Source organism: Microplitis mediator, chromosome 7 (assembly GCF_029852145.1).
Source record: "Microplitis mediator isolate UGA2020A chromosome 7, iyMicMedi2.1, whole genome shotgun sequence".
In the NCBI taxonomy this organism is placed as follows: Eukaryota; Metazoa; Arthropoda; class Insecta; order Hymenoptera; family Braconidae; genus Microplitis; species Microplitis mediator.
This window is the reverse complement of record NC_079975.1, coordinates 24,556,975-24,578,839: the sequence shown is the minus strand read 5'-3', so window position 1 is coordinate 24,578,839 and position 21,865 is coordinate 24,556,975. Positions and strand designations below refer to the sequence as shown.

Below are 21,865 nucleotides of genomic sequence, written 5' to 3'. Positions count from 1 at the left end.
CTCTCTCACATTTAATGTGATATTGATCAACTATTGAATCTACTGAATCTACCCTAGGTATATAACAATTTTTCATTTTTATATATATCTATATATATATAAAAAAAAATATGCTGGCAATTATACAGCCTTAGGGTGATTATTAAATCTATCGTGATATTTATTTCGTATTTACCAATAGATTATTTTTATTTTTTTTTTTATTTTTTTTTTATTATAAATGTTAGACATTTTTTGAGATTCGGTTCTTTATATATTAATAATCGATATAAATCTCATTGTATAAATATTTCGATCGTTAAGTTTTTCCGAGATTATTCGCCCCCTCTTTGTTGTTTCTTTTTTATTTTTTTTTAAATATATTAATCTCAGTCTCGATTTATTTTTCACCTGTTTATTACTTTGGTTTTTTCATATATTTAAATACCATAATTAGGACCTTAGTTGTTGTTTTTGTTGTTAATATTGATGTCATCTATTATCTTATAACTCTGTCACGGCATATAAATTAGGATCGCTGCCTTGAACCTGACTGAGAGTAGGAACCGCAGATGCTTTTTCTTGTCGTGCTTGTGCGCGATTATAAGTACCGTACATATTTGGAACAACATTGTTTGGCGCTGTACCATTAAATTGTCCACGTGTGAAATTACGATCGAGTGTCCTTACCTGGTCCTGTACTTGATCTTGGACTCTAATATTTGGTGTTTTATTTTTAACTAGTGAACGAAATTGATTCATGTTTGTTTGTGATCGTGATTCAAATTCCCAGGACGGCTGACTCGATGGATTTGGTGGCAGTGGACGATTTTGATTCCAGGCTGGTGTAGGTCCTCGTTTTAAATTAGCAAGATTTTTGGGATCCAGTGTTTGGGTTTTTCGAGAGTCTTGAAATGTGGCAAGATGGGCAGGACCGTGGGAGTTATGAGACATTGTGCCAGTGAAGGACGCCACACTTGGTGTCCAAGGAGGCTCTCTCCCTAAATTTAATCAATCATTGATAGAAAAAAAAAAATTTAATTAATATATAATATTATAATATTAATTTTAAATGAAATTTATGTTAAAAAACTTTGGAAATTATTTTTATTCTTAAAGTCGTTCTTGGACAGTGCTTCCACTTTTTAAAAATTTTCAATGACTACCCAAGGAGCACACTTGCCTTTGTGACATCTATAAGATATCAGTTTTTAGGCTGCTTTTTGACATATCGAAAAGGCAGCAATATGCTGACAAAACGATCAGAAATTAATGTCACCGAAAAAATGTCTACTTAAAAGACTTAACACAAGTGACGACAAAAAGTAAATTACAAATAGTGATAAAATAAGTCATCTAAATGGTTTTTTAATTGAAATGAGACAGGAAAACAACACAATTCTTCTCTGTCTTCGGAACAAACATTTGCATGTCGTATTTATACCAAAAAAGATGACTTTGGACAAAAAAAAATTTGTCTTGTCCTTTTAAAAGACATCTTAAAGTTGTCTCTGTGCTACTTGGGTACTAATTATCTTCAATGATATTGCACTGAGTTTCGGTTTCAAAGTTATTTATGAGGTAAAGAAATTTTAAAAGACCGAGTACTCGATCAGGGAACTAGTAATCGATCACTTCGGTAACACGACTTGTAGTTCGCGGATAAAATATCCGAATACAAATTATCCGATAGACAAAATATCCCCGGATTAAATATTCAAGAGACAAAAAATTAGTGACAAAATATCCTGTCGATAAATGAATCGTTTATTTGAAAAACCCATAAGTCATGTTTTTTACGAAATTGGGTTTTTTGAATTTTTGGGTTCTTTGGATGTCCTTCCATAGAAATCAATCAAAATATTCATCAAATTAGCGTTTAAAAAAAAATTAACGGGGTGACAGCAATTTCATTTAATTGAGAAACCCCATAAGTCAATGACTCAAATAAACATATGCAGTTTTAGTGTTACAGAAATCATTTTTTTTTTTAATTTAAAATTCGCGCTTTTTTGGGAAATTAATTTCAAATGTTGTTTTATTGTTGACTGTTATATGACTAATTAAAATGTTTAAATTAATTATAATTGTTTGTAATTTCTGAGTTTCAGAGTTCAAATACATATTTAATACTTCATTTTATCAGTGTAATAAATGATTTGAGTGGAAAAATTTAAAAAAACAATGATTTTATAACTTTTTTTCCGTTTGGTTGAGAAACCCCATAAGTCAATCAACTCTAAATAATTTTTTTAAGTAGTTTCAGTTAAAAAATTAAATTTTTCTTGTTGGAATCTTTTTCAGAGACGCCAACATTATTTTATCCAATTATTTATTCATTATTTTAAGTCAAGTTTTTCCAAAAAAATGTTTTTTGTGTTTCCTGACAAATTTTGTTTTCTTGACTTATGGGGTTTCTCAAATAAACGATTCAAATCTAATCCAGAAAAATATATTTTAAGTGAAAAAATAATTAATGGTTTTCGATAAACGGGTACACAGAAAAAAAGGATTTCTTGGCGCAAAAAACTTTTACTTACGTCAAGAAAATTTTTACTTGTCCTAAGAAATTTTTCGCATTATGAATTGAAAACGAAAATTTTCTTGGGGCGAGAAAAAATTTCCTTGAGTCAAGAAACAAATTTTTAGGGCAAGGAAAAATTTTTAGTCCCAAGAAAATTTTCGTTTTCATTTGATAATGCAAAATTTTTCTTGCCCCAAGAAATCCTTCTTTTCTGTGTACTGTACCATTCCGAGCATATGTGTTGACCTATTTCCAAAATAATACCCACCCAAAATTTGTGAAAAAAGGGCACAGTACGATTTCAAGGATATGTGTTGATCTATTTTTAATATCACACACTGAAATTTTATGTGCAAATATATTAAACATTTCTGATAAAAGGGTACCGTACTATTTATATTAAAAGTATTTATATTATAAGACATTTTGTCGGGGATATTTTATCTATCGAGTATTTAGTCCGGGGATATTTTGTCTTCGGATAATAAGTGACGGTACCATCACTTGATGTATTTATGTCTCTTTATTTAGTAAAATTTAGTAAATACACGTGAAAAATTCCTAGTCCATGTGGTGTAAATAATTTGGTAACCGATTGGGCTCATGGTCGGACTTGATCTTGATTTTCGACCAAAAAATAAGTACGCAAATTTTCATTCGAATTCAATAAAAATTTTAAGTGACGGTATTTTTGGAATCTACTCGACTAATTATAATAAATGATGTCAAATTCTTTTAAAAATCCACCATGAGGACAAATGCCACGAATTTATATGAAATCTACTAAAAGAAATACTTTTGTATGTCAAACTTTACTTTTTAAAGTTACTGATAAAAAGACGAGATAAAAAAATCAATGAATTTAGTTCTTGTTTTTAAAGCTGCCTTTTTTACAAAAACAATCGGCTTCCGAAAATAAAACTTTTGGTTTACGAAAATAAAAAAACCAACTAAGCTTCACAAAATCTTTTTATAGAGACATGCTTCCAAAAAAAATGTTTTTTATTTTTTTTTCCAATTATTGCAGAAGGGAGTTTTAAAAAAATGTTCATCAACTTTAATTATGAAAAAATTCCACCCATATTTCTTACAGTCTCAATAATTTGCTCTTTTACTTTGTATCGCATCTTCAAGAAGAGATTGAAAGTTTTAAAACAACTTCTTATTATTTTCATAAAATAATTATTGGATGATTTATTTTAAATTAAAAAAACAATAAAAGTTTTAGTAAAAATAATATCAGGCTGCCGCTTTATAAATAAAATAAAGTTGTAATATTTATACAAGGGTAATTATTGTAAAAGTTTCATCTTTCTTAAAGACTTTGTAAAGTACTGTGACAAAAATAACAATTGTGTTTAATTACGTGGAAAAAACTTTAGCATTAAATGACAAAGGTTTCAAAGTAACTCAACCTCGTGATTAAATTCTTTTGAGGAATTAATTCAAAGAAATATAAAATCTTTATAAATTGCACTGTATTGATACAGTAGTGAGTAGACTTAAGATTTTCTTCCGGTCCTCGGGAATATTTAGGAGAAAATCGTGAGGTTAAAAGGCGTGGTAATTGGGGTGGGGGTACGTCTGTGTGAATGTTTCGTGTATTTGTGCAAGAATAAAGGATCTTCAAGGAACATAGTGTCATTGTGACCACAGATCGAAGTGCAATTTCTTTCTTCCACATTGCTTTGAATAATTTTAATACAGTTAATGTAATGAAAGTTGGAGATAGTAAATTTGCGTAAATATGTTTTTAATTCATTTATTTTACGTAAGTAATCATGCCCTATATGTATAAATTGGGTTATGACGAAAGTTATATCAGGTCACTGTTGAATCAGTGAAACTCACTGGTGAATCAGTGGAAATTCTCACTGATAAATCAGTGACTATTACGTCCGCCATTAAAATTCTCTGGTTTACCAGTAAAGTTCACTGAGTAACCAGTGGGATTAAATGGCCGCCAAGACCACTGGTCGAATCAGTGAGTTTTACTAGTAAACTAGTGAGGTTTCTCTGGCGAACCAGAGGAATTCCACTGATTCAAATTAAGAGAGCAGATTTTTGAATTTGAAATTCCCTGACTGTTCCAGGTATTCTAGTCAAATAATTAAAAAATTTCCTGACTATATGTAGTAATATTAAATCATTGGAAATATTTATTCAGTTCAAAATAAAATGGTACGATGAAGCCATCAACCATGATCCCTGGTTAAAAATACTAATTGAAAAGAATTAAAAATGAAGAAATTCGAATTCTTTTCAATAATTTAAATTTTTTTGTTTGTATATATAGATATACAGTTGCATGGAGTGGCCGCTTCTCAATTCTTTTCAATCAGTATTTTTAACCAGGGATATTATGACAGCAAAGTGGCCAAATACAGAAAATTTGATAGCAAAAATATTAGTTCTTGTTAAGATTCATGCTGTACTTTGATGTTGTGATAAAAGATGGTAATGGTTTATAATCGGGGCTCTGTATGTTTATCTTAAGCAAAAATCAAGTAATATACATATCGCGTTGATCCAAATTTGGTTGTCAAGTAGGGGAGAGACGCTGCAATTGGAACAAAAAATTTTCTTTTTGTTTTTTGTAATTTTAAATTATAAAACTGTCAAAAAGTAACTTATAGTGACCACAGATTTTTGAAACTGAAATTCCCTCACTGTTCCAGGTATTCTAGTCAAATAATTTAAAAAATTCCCTGACTATATGTACTAATATTAAATCATTGGAAATATTTATTTAATTCAAAATAAAATGGTATGTCAGTTTAATAAACAATCAATCACTGTCGTTAAATGAAACTTTATTTTATTATTTATCAATGTTTATCTAGTATACTAAACGCGCATGCGCTTAAAAAAAATGTCTGATATGTAACTGAGTTAAATCTCAGATAGTACTGAGTATAATCTGAGATGGTACGGAGTGTAATCCAGATGTATGTGGTTACTATCTAGGATGAAAACCAGTATAGTCTAGAGCTGTATAATCTGAGATGTTACTGAGTAACATCTAGAATGAAACTAAGTATAATCTAGATGCAACTCAGTATAATCTAGATTACACAGGGTACTATCTGAAATTTTTTTTACCTCAGATATAACTGAGTATAATCTGAGATGATAGCCGGTATCATCTTGTTCTTTCCGTGTAGTTTGTTAATTATTAATATTAATATTTATATGAAAATTTATTTTGGCTAGATTGCTTACTATACACTAACATTGATGGACTGTCGGGTAAACCAGTATGGAAAGAGTTCTGCGGACAGAGCTATAAGGCAGTTAAAGTAAGAAATGACAAAAAGACAGGTTCAGACGTAAGAAAATCGAGAGTCTACTGTACTTATTATTTATAATAAAATAAAAATAAATCTTACCAGGTCCCGAGGGGGCGTGTCCTCAGTAAAAATCATTAGATTCTAAAGTCTTGCACTGTTTACTTAAAGTTGCGTACTGACCAGGTTGATCTCCGTGCCCAGAACGGTGCTCAGTTCGTCCACTTGCCGATTGCTGATTATGCTGAGACAGTTTGTGATCTCCGATTCCTCCACTCCCGTTAACACCCCCACCTCTGTAAATTTTTAATTATAAAATAAAATTAATTATAATATTAAACTTGTTTTTAAATCTATTTTAATTCATTAATAATAAATATATCAAAAAACTGTTAAAACTTTTTATTTAATTTAACTTTTTTTTAAACATGTAATAAAATCCTATCCATGTTACTGTTAAAAAAACGCACAACTAACATCTATTGCAGCAAGCAGCAGCTCTAATTATAAATCTTTTTTTTTTTGTAAATTAGATCTATTATCTTGAATGAAGAAAAAGAAAAGTATTGAAGCAGCATAAAAAATTGATAGACTTGTACATAGTAGACTGTCAAAAAAATCGACTATTTTTTTTCGAAAATTTTATTCGAGATTACGGAAAAACTTTAAGGTAAAAGCCCCGATATCCGCTCACTTTTCATTGGATTGAGATTAAATCACTCAATATAAATTAATAAATAAAATGAAAAACCAGATTTTTTTTTTAGTTATTTTTTGAAGTTTCGAGTATTAGAATAAAATTTAAGTTTGAAGAATAATCTTGATAATTAATTATTATTAATTTTTAAAATAAGCTCCTTGAGTGTACCCATAGTCGCTCACTAAAAGTTGTCATGTACCATTACTCGACCAACACATGGCCCTATAGTCGCTCAAAGACAATATCAATTAAACTACGATAAGTTTATTGATTTGGACAAATAATTTATAAATTATACTACTTTATTCTTTCATAATATAAAATTTCATGAATTTTAAAAATGTATTTAATAAGATATAGTTATAACAATTCGAAAAAAATTTGACGTACCCTAAATTTAATCTAACGAATGAACGTTAAATTAAAAAATGCCCGGCTTTGCGCGATTTTGAAAACAGTCATTTAATTTAAATTTATAATCTATTATAAAATAATTTGATACATGATATTTTAATATATTTAGATTCACAAATAATTATTTATCAATAATAATATTTTTAGTTGTAATTTTTTTTAATAAAAATTATAAAAAAAACGCCTTAAACAGTTAAAGTGAGCGACTAATGGTACTGAGCGGGTATAGGGCTTTTACCTTACTTTTAAAGTTTGAGCTCTTAATAATTAATATTATAAACGGCTTCATCGCAATTTTCGGTTTCCCATTTAAATGACGGGAAATTTTTTTTTAAAGACGGAAATTTTATCACTTATCAGCGAATCAGTGTATCGGAAAAATTAATAGATATTTTTATTGAAAATTGAATGCTCTATGAAAAAGGTCTTTTATTATTTTTTGATAAATTTAATTATTCAAACGTTATTCAGTCAAAGTTGAATTAATAGTAAATTTTAGTATTATTTTAATTTCCCGGCAAAACTATCAGACATCACAAAATGTTATAGAACCTTTTTTGTAGATTATTTAACTTTCCACAAATTACCTAAAGAGTTTCCGAAATTTTTGAAAGATTTACTTATTTCCATTTACATTTAAATGTGAATAACTAATGACCTTTCAGGAATTTTGAAAATTTTATAAGGGATAAGCTGTGGAAAATGAAATGTTCTACAACAAGATCCTATAACATTTTAAGATAAGTCTGATAGTTTCACCGAAAAAGTAAAAAACAATAAGAGTTTTTTTTTGTAGAACGTTTAATTTAAAAAAAAAATATCCATTGATTTTTCGGATACTGATTCGCTGATGAGTGATAAAATTTCGGTTCTATAACAACTGATCCCTGGCAGGTGATCACACAACAATTGATCCAACTGACAACTGATCTTCTGATTCATCAGTTTCATCAAAATTTTCATAACTTTCATTATCATCATCTCCAAAACCTTGATCTTCATCATTTTCAACCGAATGTTAATGGGATCAATTTGTAGGGATCAATTGACGGCAGATCTAAAATTTCAAACTTAAAAAAAAAATTTCTCTTGTTATTTAAATGAGAAATCGAAAATTGCATTGAGGCGGTTGTTGATATTAATTTTTAATTAACAGCTCAAACTTTCAGTATTTTTTTTTCATCATCTCGCTCAATAATTTCCGTATAATTATAAAAAAAAAAAAATAGTTGATTTTTTTGGTACAGTCTAGTATATAATTATATATAAACATTATTAAAGTGACTGATTTCTATGACAATAATAATTAAATATATGAATGATGTAAATAAAGAACAAAAACATGCACAAACTTTAACATGCTCTCGTGCAGCTGACGTGCTCGAGCTGTTGCGGTAGCGTAGGATGGCGGGGGCGGCGTTAGCAGAAGAGGCTGCTTAATTGTATTATTCGTGCCATGAGAATTTGGATTAAGAGAAGGGGCTGTAGGCGGGTACGACCCTTGGCCACGAAGAGTCCTGGCTGCGATGGCCTGCGACGCCGCTGATGGTGGCAAAAATGGATCCTGCTCGTCAACTTGTGAGTAATCCCTTCTGGAACAATTTTCATTGTTTTATAAACAATCATACACTTTTCATTTTCTTTATATTTATATACATAAAAATTTATCAGAAGTGAGATTGATAGTAATCTGATAAATTATAAAATATAACAATAGTTGATTTCTCGTATTGATAAGCGTAGAAAAATATTATTATCATTAAATGATTGATAGTCGTGATAAAAAATTCAAAACTAGGTCAAGGTCAATTACTTCTTTTTTAAAATTTTTATATCAATCATCGATAATTAGAAAAAAATAATAGATAAGTTATCATAATTATTTTTAATTTTACTATAGTAAAAAATATTGTGTATCTGTGTTAAAAACGGTCCGTGTTGAATTTTTTGTGTTGATTATTTTGTGTCTAATCAACACAATTCTCTGTATTACTTTAAAATTTTTAATCGATCTAATATTCAACACTTTAAAAGTGTTACCTAGTACAAAAATCGATATTATCAACATTTATTAAGTGTTACTTTAAAATCAACACAAAAAAAGTGTTGAAGCGACAGTTGAATTGTGTTAAAAAAATGTCTTTCTTCTATTCACGCGGGAAGCGACATTAAGCATCAGTTTTGTTTGGTTAGTTATTATTTTTGTGACATTGATTTTATTTATTTTCAATTAGACATAAAAAAAATTAAGTTGACAAAGTTCATGATTCGTAAAGTTTAAAAAAAAAAAAAAATATTTAAAAAATTGCATCTGTGGCTTTTTTACTTTTCTACGTGCGCACATTTTTATTTTTTATTTTTTTTTTCGTAATTGATTTGTTGATAAAAAAATTGAAAAATTGTTAACTGTCTGGTAACTTTAGGATCATGTTTACTATCACAAAATAGCTCAATGTTAAATAATAATTGTTGACACTTTTGATATCCTAAAAATAATTAACGGTACAAAAATAAAATGTAAAAGTTAACATTATTTTTGTGTCGCCATTAACATTTAAAAAGTGTTGAAGTTACTTCTCATATTACTCGAATTGTGTGTTGAAATTTTAACACAAATTTTATGTTGAAATTCAACAGAAACAGTCTGTGTTGAAAAATAACACAAATATTGTGTGGACCGTTTCTAACATACAGATTGTGTTGATTTTAACACAATATTTTTTACTGTGTAGTACTCATGTCTCAATACTAGAGCACTTTGATAAGGATCATAAAGTGTTGATGTGAAAGAATAAAATTTTTTTATTTTTAAAATTGAATATTTTTGTTCCAAAAATTACATTTATAAAATAATAATTGAGTTATTGTTCAAACAATAAGAGAAAATGATTACCGTTTTCTGATATAAATCCACGTGTGGGAATCAACCCAAACTAAGATAGTAAAAAATATTCCAGCAGCAAAACTAGCAATCAGCATAAATGTCAATCCGTACAGTCCAAGATGACAGAGACCTTTGGCGGCATTAACGTATTGCCTATGAAGTGGTTTGCAGTTAAGAAGAGTAGTTAAACCTGGCATAAGTTGGTCCACGGCGTTCACCTCATTCTTGAGGCTACTGAGCTTCGGCGCAAGTGATGGGCTATCGTATAGGTCCAGGACAATACGTTCAACAGCAGCCAAACTCATTCTCATATAACCAGCAGCCATTTGTCCTTCTCTCAATCGTTGTGTGAATGGATTATTTTGGGTGCTTTCGCAGTGCATATAGTAATTAAGTACTTCACTAGCCATTGGTGTTGGATTATTTCTTGTAAGATAACCATCAGGGGATATACAGAAATCACCGAGGAATACCGATGTAGCCAGGTACGATGAAGCCATTAGCCATGATATTATGACAGCAAAGAGACCAAATACAGAAAATCTGATAACACAAATATTAGTTCGTTAAGATTCATGCTGTACTTTGATGTTGTGATAAAAGATGGTAATGGTCTATAATCGGGGCTCTATATGTTTATATCAAGTAAATATAAAATAATATACATATCACGTTGATCCAAATTTGGTTGTCAAGTAGGGGAGAGATTCTGCAATTGGAACAAAAAATTTTCTTTTTGTTTTTTATAATTTTAAATTCTAAAACTGTCAAAAAGTAACTTATAGTGACTACCAGGGCCGGATTTAAACTTAATGCCGCCTTTGGGCACCGGAAAAAAATCCGCCCCAATACTGGAATTTTACTTAAACTTATAGTTCATATATTTAATTTTTTTAAATATTGCCGCCCTAAAAAATTTGCTCTGACTGCCCCTAGTGTAAATCTACCACTGGTGACTACTCTTTTAATTTGAATCAGTGAGAAATCCACTGGTTCAATCAGTGAGTAAAAAAGTCACTGGTGAATCAGTGAGATTCAAAGTTGCTCACTGGTAAACCAGTGAGTATTGGGTTCACTGATTCAAACCAGTGCGAAATTTAAGTACCTCGAGTGTCCGTTGTCAACAGCGACCTATGATTAGTTATACCGGTTATAGAAAGTTATACATAACCTGATGTTTGTTTATTAATGTCAATTGAATTAATTAATAAATTTCAAGCCAAATTGTGACCCTATTATTGCATTTTCTATTTTACATAAATTATATTATGTTTTTAATTTAAGCCATCTTCCAAGCCTTGATAATTTTTATAATTTAATCGACCATTATATTTGTAAAATTTCGAAAAAAGTTCCAAGTGCAGTTTCTTTTCTCCACATTGCTTTGAATAATTTTAATACAGTTAATGTAATGAAAGTTGGAGATAGTAAATTTGCGTAAATATGTTTTTAATTCATTTATTTTACGTAAGTAATCATGCCCTATATGTATAAGTTGGGTTATGACGAAAGTTATATCAGGTCACTGTTGAATCAGTGAAACTCACTGGTGAATCAGTGGAAATTCTCACTGATAAATCAGTGACTATTACGTCCGCCATTAAAATTCACTGGTTTACCAGTGAAGTTCACTGAGTAACCAGTGGGATTAAATGGCCGCCAAGACCGCTGGTCGAATCAGTGAGTTTTACTAGTAAACCAGTGAGGTTTCACTGGCGAACCAGTGGAATTCCACTGATTCAAATTAAGAGAGCAGATTTTTGAAACTGAAATTCCTTGACTGTTCCAAGTATTCTAGTCAAATAACTAAAAAATTTCCTGACTATGAGTAATATTAAATCATTGTAAATATTTATTTAATTCAAAATAAAATGGTATGTCAGTTTAATAAACAATCAATCACTGTCGTTAAATGAAACTTTATTTTATTATTTGTCAATGTTCATTGTTTTTTTTTTTTATTTATTAAGTGAATAGTTTTTTATCATTAATTTAAAATTTAAGTTTTTATATGACTTACTCTATAATAAAATATTAATCAAGTACGCGAAGGATGAAAAATTTGTGGAGCCCCACTTATAGACCATTACCTAAAAAATTAACGTCATTTTTTTTGTTTCGTCAGATCATGAGAAATTGAATGGCAATTGGGAATCCGGTCATAATATTAGAGGCAAGAAATCACCAGACAATAAAATCCTAAAAAATTTATCCCTGCAAAAATATTCCTGATAAAACATCAATACTTGTCACGGAATTTTTCGTTTAGGATATTCTAGTCCTGGATTTTTATATCGAGGATCAACACGGAAATATTATGACCAGAAACCTGACAATTGCGCTGCAATTGACGTCAAATAATTATCGGTCGATTTTCTATAAAAAATTATCTGGACAATATTAAATATAAAAGTACTTGGTTTTAAGGGGATACGCTACCGGACCTCTTTCTCACACTCAGAAAAATAAACGGGACGTCTTTGTTGCACTCGTAGAGTAAATGAGAATTTTAAAAAAATTTTTCTCGGAGACGAATTATAATTTTTGAAAATACAAAATTTCTAGCTCTTTGTTAAGGTTATAAAAAAAGCTAAAGACTCTCTATTTTACGTTTCCAGAGTTCGTCCGTGAATTAAATTGAATTGAAAATCGGTTACCGTTACCCCTTAAGAATAATATAAAAAATGGTAATGAATTCAAGTGAAAAAATTATTAAAACATTTTGTTTTTTGCTTCTATTCAGTTGCGAAATGTAAAAAAAACATTTCGATCAATTTTTTAAGAAAAATCAAATTATCGCGGGAACTGGGGTTGAATTTAAAAAGTAACCGATGGTAAATTTTCCGATGATAAATTGACGTCAATCGTCTAGACAATATCTCAGATTGACACGAAAGTTTGATAGAACATACATCAGGTAATTTATTATTAAAATAATTTATCGATCGGTTTATTACTCACGTAATGAGGGCACAGCGAGAATGTCGCGCGACTCCGACCAGCAGAACCACACATAGTACAAGTAAAGCACTCAGTACAGCCATAGTGACAGGCCATCTGAAGGATTCAATTTTATCAACCAGCTCAATAGGTTTACCAAGATTAATACAACACAACAGTTTTTTTAATTCACCACTACGTTCAACAGCAATCGTTGTATTCTTAAGCATTTGATTCCATATTGGCATCAAAATTTCGTAAGCTGTTTTATTACCAACTGGTGCATCCAATTCATCACCAAATGACGTTAGTCCAGGTTTTAAATTTTTTCTAAGTATTGTGTCTATTGTTTCTGTTTGATTTTTAACAGACATGATACTCTTATCAATCTCTTTAGCAGCATTTAAAAATTGTACAAGACCATTGTGTACATCATCGTTTCCATAAAGTCCTACTGCAACTGCACCAGAACACAGTACTGCCAAAATAGCAAGTAAACATTTCAATAGAGTTATTGATCTTCGTGGACGTGGTTTTCGATCGCAACATCTCGTTACAAGATAAACTAACAATACGAGTAGTGTCAAGATCAACCAGGCAGCAGGAATGCTTCCTAATATACCCAGACTCTGGAATAAAATAAAATAAAAAATAAAAAATTATTGTTATTTGATGGGATTAAATTTATTGGAGACAATAAATAAAAATCAATAAGCATTTAAAAAGCTTAAGCTTGCACTTAAAATGTCGTCTTTCGTCGTACTTTACGATCGATTAATACGAATATCAATCTTACGGTCCAACGAGCTTTTTCCCTTAGGCAGGTGCGTCAGACGACCAATTAAAACCTTTTTTTTATATATTTTTTTATTGGCCTGAGTATCTACCGGTACACTCTTATCTCGAGCCTCGTCTCTAGGGTTCTTTATATTCTCTCACTATCATCTCTCGTCCGTTAACCTCTTTTCTACGCTCTTAAATAAAAACTTATAGCCAAGAATACGCTATTTTTTTCTCTGTACGCCGTGTAAAAAGAAAATTTTGTTAAAAAATTATTCATGACAGTGATGAGCTTAGAAATTTGGGACCACGTTGAATTTTGATCTGATCATTTCTTGAACTTTTTAAAAAATTTTAAACTTCCTGACCTCATTCTTGAACAGTTCTGATGAGGGTAAAAGACCGTACATAGTTGCGCTGCTTAAAATTTTTTAGATTTTCAAAGATAATTGTCACGGAAATTTAATGAAATTTATTAATTATACGGGGAATGTGGATTTGTTTACATAATTAAAAAAATTTAAGTATAATCTCTAATGAAAATATGATGTGACTATTTAAAAATATATGTTCTGTGCGGTCAATCAAAATATGGAGTTGGATTTTAACTCAAAAAATTTTTAGCTTCCGAAAAAGGTCAAAAGTGGTGATTATGGAACTTTTTTGGAATGTCCATATAAAATTCAAAAAAATGTCCAAGAACGTTCTTTTTCGACTCTAAATTCGCTCATAAAAACTTTTTTTTTACCATCAAAATTACTCACGTTCCAAAAAAGTTCTATTGGAAGTTCTAATCTGTCCGAAGTCGAAATATTATACGTAAGTTGAACGTTCTTAACGTTTCAAACGTAAATTGAACGTTCTTAACGTTTTAAACGTAAAGTGAACGTTTTGAAAGTTAATTGAACGATTGTTTTGTATTTTGGTTCATAAAAAATTGGTAATTTCATGAGTTATGATTTTAGTTTAATGATAACATTAATTAATTTATTTCAATATTTGTAATCACAATTTTCATAACTTTGATATCATAATATATGAACAGGTATAAATATATAGTGTTAAAGATAGAAGTATGAAACTGAAAAAAATTCTTTTTCAAAATACGAATTTTTTATTTAAGAGAGGTGGAAGACAAAATTTTACGGAATTGACGTGATTATAATCCAAGAGAACAAAATGGATGAAAAAAATTTTTCGGTATGGTTATGTTTTTTTATTGTAAGTCTAAATAGGTTTTAGTTACGTTTTCGATTTACGATACTACAATCTACGTTTTGAATAAGTTGAAAGCTGTCAAATTGAGTTTTTAATATCCAAAACGTTCAATTTACGTTCAAAACGTTCAATTTACGTTTAAAACGTTAAGAACGTTCAATTTACGTCTAATATTTCGACTCGGGGTCTCATGTTTAGAAGCTCCACATGCGGAACTTTTTTGGAATCTTTTTGGAACGAATTTTTTTAACACGGGAGTAAAATTAATTGACTTCTGGATATTGAAAAACGAATCATTGGAGTGAATTAAAATAAACTACATCGTGATTTAAATTTTCATGACCTTTATGACTCGGAGATGTCAAAATAAAGTATATAAATAAGTTAATTCATAGTTCATATTTTTGACTGATTTGAACTTGTTAATAACTTCAATTAATTTTAACAAAATTGTTAACAGTGGGGTCTTAAAGTCTTTTTTATTAAAATTTTTCTAGCCAACAAAATTCTCCACTCGATTTATTTTTGTCTAAAAACTTCTTGAAAAGAAGTTATTCGCCTATAACTTGAGTTAAAATTTTTTTCTACTCTTGAATTTTTTTAAATTCAAAAAATGATCAACTTCAAGTTCAGAATCGTGTTAAATTTAAAAATCCATTGTTTTGAATGAAATTTTTTAACTGAAGTAAATGAATATAAAAATGGCGCAGAAGTAGAAGTAGAAATAGACATAAAAGTAGAAGTAGAAGTTGAAGTTGAAGTAGAGTAAAACAGAGGAAATATCACAGCATAGTGAGGTCGTAGGTTCTACGGGATACACATTATGCCAACCGGGTTCTCTTTGTCTATTGTTGAAACTCGTCGGGTATTGTGCTTTCTCGTTTGGGTTTGGCCTGAATTCTTTCCACTGTACTTGTGGATTTTTAGTGAGATAGAGATGAAATACACAACAGTTTTATTTTTTTATTATTTTTTTTGCTTTTACTTTTTATTTTAATCCATTTCTGTTTTTTAAATATAATGTCTTAACTATACTTTAGATTGACAAATGAGTTGGAGAAAAAAAAGTAATGCTTTGGATTATTAAGTTGTGGTAGAGAAAGAATAGTATTTCAGACAATAATAAACTGCTGTACATAAATCACTTTGAATTACAAGCCTGAGTAATGAAATATTATAATTTTTTATTTTAAATAAATTATTTATTTTATTTTTCAAATTAAATTAAGGCTGTTTTATTTTTACTTCTTTTTTCATATTTTCTAGCAAAATTTTTTAAAAGGTCGGGTTAAAATTAAGGCAAAGGTTACGGGAACTATAGATTTTACAGATCTGGAGAATGGGCGGGAGTAGAAGTCGAGAACGTTTTTCTTGAAATGGAAATAATAAGAATATTATTATGAAACCAGGAAATATATTAAAGTATATATATGAAAAAATATAAATCTACTAGATTAGCAAACTGTCGTATATATTTTTGACTGCAACTCTGCTCTTTCTTTTAAAATACGCAATTACATCAATTACTTTATTTGTTTTTTTTTTTTTTTTTTTTTTATATATTTTTATTTTAATTTAAGAAAATTTTTTATTAAAACTTCAGTTAAAAATAACTAAAAGTATTATATAGGTTGCATAAGTATATGACCCGAGAGGTAGTAAAAGTAAATAGAACAATTGCACCAGCGGTGAACTTTTCTCGACGGTCTTTGGCACTGTTGCAGTAAAAAAATTCAATTATTAACCATTTTCTGACATTCTTTTAACATACTCTACTTTTCAGTGAACCGACCGTCACTTTATAGATAATTATTATAGATAATTTTAAGTGGTCCATTTTTTTATTAATAAATTTATACATACGAGCAACCCAGTCACTACGCGACTGCCCAAATATCACTATTAAATTTATAAATTACGCAGAAAAAAAAGATTTCTTGCTGCAAAAATTTTAATTTGCATCAAGAAATTTTATGCATTATCAATTAAATACAAAAATTGTCTTGGGGCGAGAAAAGATTTTTTTGGTCAAGAAATAATTCCTTGCACCGAGTAATTTTTTCTAGTTCTAAATAAATTTTTGTTTTCAATTTACAATGCAAAAAATTTATTGGGGTAAGTAAAAATTTTCTTTAGGTGAGTAAAGATTTTTTGTGTCAATGAATCCTTTTTTTTTCTATGCACACTTTTTTGGCTTTGAGAAGTTTCCTAAAACCAAAAGGGAGCATAAAAATCTGTCATTTTGGAATAAGTAACGCGATATAAATAATATAGCTATATATTCAGTGACATTCAGTCATATTTAGTGACAGAATAATTTAAGTATTAATTTATTTAAAGAAAATAAATACGATCGTCTTTTTTCCCGCGTAATTTAAATGTAATTCGAATGATATAGATAAATCTATTTATCTCAATACTTGGCAATTAAAAAGAGTTTAAAGTATGAAAAGGCACAAATTCAAGGCAAGACCTATCTAATGATACCAATTTCAATAACATTAACTAATTCTATCATATAGATATGGCGGGAACAAAATTTTCCTTATTCTCTTTATAATATAGATAAGGAAAAATTATTTATATTGACCCGATTTTCGAAGTCGCGTTATAAATTAATGAAATTGTTTTATATATTTTGATTTATTATTACGTTATACATAATATATGTAATTTCCGATGAGTGTCAATGTAACTGACAATCGGCAATTTTTCAAATTTTATAATAAATGAATAAAATGTAAGTAGAATAAAAAATAAAAAATGCGTATTTAAATAATTGAAAAATCAGTACGCGCTTTTGCACACCTCAAGCGCGAAAGCGCAGGTGTGCTTTATGGACGGTTTTTTTTTTAATTTTATTATTTCAATTAATTAATTAATTTATTTATTTAAAATTTAAATTGTCTCATAATTGCTACACTTACACTTATAATCCTCGACGGTTACATTTCCGGCGCGAATTATTTAATGACGGTCACAAAAGGTCTGAAGGACCCCAGCGTCTTTAATCAGTTGTAGACACAAGACTAGGTACATATTATTTTTACTGATGAAAATCTTATAAAGATATTATTCAAACATTTTTGTAAAAGTTTCTATCGATTTTTATCATCAATTCTAATTTTAAATTACGAAAAAAAGAAAAAGTTACTTTTCGTATAAAAAAACTATAACTTTGTTAATTTCAAAAATTTCTAACTAAATCTTGTGGTAAGTTATTGGAAAATAAATGGACTTTGACGTAGAGTCGATGAAAAAGTTTAACCTTTCAAAAAGTACATTTATTTTAGTAAATAACGTGAAAATTTTCCCGGAGATTTGAAAGTTATCTAAAAAAATTGCGATTGGTTTTTTACAAATATCTCTGTAAATATTAAATTATTCGAAAAATTGTAAGAGATCTTTTTTGTAGCGCTTGAAATTTGCTATAAAAAATGTATCTTTGACTTTTTTAAAAAACTGAATAGCTATTGAGATATTTTGAAATTAAAACTCTAAAAACTAGACATAGAAATTGCCTGTGGTTTTTTGGAACTCATAAGACTTTTGAGTTAAAAAAAAAATTTTGTTTTTTTTTTTCGAAATAATTTTTGAATTTTAGTGGCGACTACCATGACTAATTTAATTTATATAAAAATTTTATATACTGAGAGAAAATAATATTTTTATAAAAAAATATTTTTATGGAAAAAAATTATTTTTTGTTAATTATTCAAAAATAAAAATTTTCCTTGGATTAAATCGATCAATGATCGACTTGATGCCGTGGAAATAAATATTGAATCATTTTTTGCTAATAAATTTTGATAAATTTTAAACCTGATCCTGAAGGTAGCAGACAATTAATAATTTTCGGATTTTTTTTTCAACAGATCGAGTACAAAAAAAAAAAAACTAAAAAAATGCACATGTAGGAAATTTCAAAAACTACAAGTGCAATTTTTTAAAATATTTTTTTTTTCATAATTTACCGTAACTAAAAAAATCCAAACGTTACCAGACGTCTGCTGACTTCAGCATCATAATGTTAAACTTTCTTTTCGTTTGAAATTATTTATTTTAGAGTAAGAATTACAAAATATGTCATCTTCTTATTAATAAAAACTGAAACTGATAACTGCGTTTCTATGACGAATAATAAATAAAAAAAATTAAACGCTATGACAACATAAATAAATAAATGATTAATAACAATAAAATAATGTAGATGGTACTAAAGTGCTAAATTTGAATTAGTCACTTAACAAATTTATCGTGTAAAATATATGATTAATTAAAAATATATTCTGAGCAATAAGTTATTTTAGTAAAATTTAATAGGTGATTTAAATATTGATAAGATAAAAATCATACGCATGTCAATTAAGAGATTGATAGAAAAATCACTTAAATAATTATTATTATAAATAAAAAAATATATAATTCTTTTATGATTAATCGTTTTTATTTTTAAATTCAAATATTAAAACATTTGTTTTTGATAAAGTAGTTTAATGATGTCACTTATTGATTTGAGGTACGATAAATTTTATTTTAGAATGAGTGACAGGATTGTATAGCTCATGACATAATTTGACAGTTTATAAATACTGTCAACAGAAGTTTAAAAATATTCGATGTGGATAAAAATGAATTTTCCCTTGAGTGAAATAAAAGAAAATTATTTTTTCACTGTTTTTTCATGATATTAAACTTAGCCGATCTCTACTTATTTTTAGATTTTTTTCGAAACGATGCATTGTAAAAAAAAAATATTTTTAAAAATTAGACTTATAATTTTTTTAATTTTCTACGTGTGTATATTTTCATTTTTTTTTTTTTGTTTTTACATACAAAATTATAATTGATTTGTTGAAAAAAAAACCGAAAATTGTTAATTGCCTACGAAGTTCATAATCATCTTTTCTCTTTCAAATTAGTAAATTGACTACTCATTTAAAAAAAAAATCCAAAAAAGTTCGACATGTAGAATTTAAAAATTCGAGACAGATAGAACTTAAAGTTAAACTTTTTTCAAACTTTTGAATTTTAATAGTCAAAAATAAAGTCGATTAAAAACTTCATGTTGGGGAATTTTGTTACAAATGAGAGCAGTTTCAAAACATAATTCTAAAATAGTACCTTATAGTGTCTATATGTATGTATGTGCGTGTGTGTGTGGATGTGTGTTTGTGTGACCGGTCTGTAACTTTTTAACTAATGAACCGATTTGAATGATTTTCTGAAAATTTCAGACCATTTGATCAAGTAGACTCAAAAATATTTGCGAAACACGAAAAAAAAAAACATTTTTTTTTGGTTTTTTTTGATTTTTCTAAAACGAATTGAACGATTGACTTGAAAATCTAATCAGGTCTAGATCTCAAAAAAATTCGTCGATTGCCGCCTTAACTATCTCAATCGGTTAATTCGTTCGTGAGATATCGTGGGAGGAAGAAATGCTAAAAAACGTTTTTTTTTCGAAAACAATGGCATAAAAAAGTATTTTCGAGCTCGAAAACAGCGGGAAGTTTTGGGGCTAGCCCGCAGGGTCAACCGATAGACCAATTTTTTTTTCTATATCATACAATTAATTAAATATGACTCATTAGATTCTCATTGTCTATAATTAAATAATTGTTCGTGCGTCACTTTATAATCTACTGATAACTTTCTTGTTAAATATATACTGATAATACAATTGTATATAAAGCAGTAGCTATATCTTGAGTTTTTTACCCGAGCAAATATAAAATATATTTTTTATGATTAATTATTTAAAAATTATTTTATTCTGACACTTAACAGTTGAAATATTTTTATTCTATTGATAATTATTAATCAATAATTTAATCGGATTTTTTATCATCACTTAGTTACCCAGTTATTTATAGAAATAACAAAAATATCTAAAGATTTTACAAAGATTAAAATTTTAATCAACGGTTTAAACGAAACTCGGTCTAATGCATTAGAAGATTAATCCGAGTGATAAAGACAGATGGACACTTCCTTCCATTTATTAAATTTTGATTGATAAGGAAATTAGATCTATCCTTGAACTTGGTCTTATCAAAACAAAATATATTAATAGATTTTGATATAAACACAATATATATTAATGAGAATTAACTTCATTTATTCAAACGATGCCGGTAATTAAAATTCTAATTAATCGTTAAATTTAATTGGGTAATTAAAAACAAATTATTTAATAATTATGTTCAATTATCCATAAAAATATTACAATTAAATAAAGTATCACTTTGTGTTTCAGTAAAAAAAATTAATTTAGACGAATTGATGAAAAAAAATTAAAAAAAATTACATATGTAAATTGTAAATTCATATCGCACGAATAATTATAAAACCTACATTTGAGCAAACTTACAAATTAGTCTTTTATTAATTGGAGCAAACTTTATTTAAACTGAAACTGTGCAAACTCTCATTTATAAAATAGGTTAATAACATTTATTGATTGCATATAACTACTAACGTTTAATATAAATTGTACGTATTTATTTTAAAAATTATTTCAATTTATATATAATTTTTTATCTTATTTCACGTAAAATTATAATACAGTATTGTAGTTTATTGACTATTTTGTACTGTAAATAATTAATGGCTATTGTGTTTTCATTGATTTCAAATTTTTAGCGTATTTATTAATTTTAATACTAAATATTACCGATCTGGATTGATTTTGAAATTTTATTACTAAAATTAAATTATCATTTTTATTAGCATCGAGTTAATTATTTTTTAAATTCAATATTACGCGTTTAACGAACGTGTTCACATAAAATTTGATTTTATTGTTTATTCAATAATTCATTCATTACTTTTAATTCTCTTAAAGCTTTTGTTATATGGATTTTATATTATGAGTATGAGTATGGATATGAAATCAAATTTCAACACATTTATATTAACAACATAAATAAAATTCAAAATACCCGCAGGTGTATTATACGCGTATAAAAAAAGTTCCATCTAAAAAGATCCTAAAAAGGTTCGATATGTAGATCTTCAAAATTTGGAACAGATTTTGAACTTCAAGTTAAACTTTTTTTAACAATTTTTAATAATTAAATAAATAATCACTGGAGTAATTTTTTATAAATAAATAACTTGAACAAAAAATATCGTAG

General features: G+C 28.1%; 1 protein-coding gene across 5 annotated transcripts in view; it reads right to left on the bottom strand.

Moving 5' to 3' along the window:
* Positions 1-839: 839 nt before the first annotated feature.
* The window catches only part of LOC130671174 (protein tweety), a 37,058-nt gene continuing 16,032 nt past the window's right edge, over positions 840-21,865 (bottom strand). For 2 of the 5 annotated variants that reach the window (XM_057474900.1, XM_057474899.1), the window contains exons 3-7: positions 12,750-13,357; positions 9,798-10,331; positions 8,257-8,496; positions 5,893-6,086; positions 840-980 (exon numbers count right to left, since the gene is read on the bottom strand). In XM_057474900.1, coding sequence (XP_057330883.1) covers positions 5,915-6,086; positions 8,257-8,496; positions 9,798-10,331; positions 12,750-13,357 — 1,554 coding nt within the window. In that variant the 3' untranslated portion in view covers positions 840-980; positions 5,893-5,914. The remainder of the gene's footprint in view (positions 981-5,892; positions 6,087-8,256; positions 8,497-9,797; positions 10,332-12,749; positions 13,358-21,865) is intronic. The other 3 variants (XM_057474902.1, XM_057474903.1, XM_057474901.1) reach the window with 3 other exon arrangements.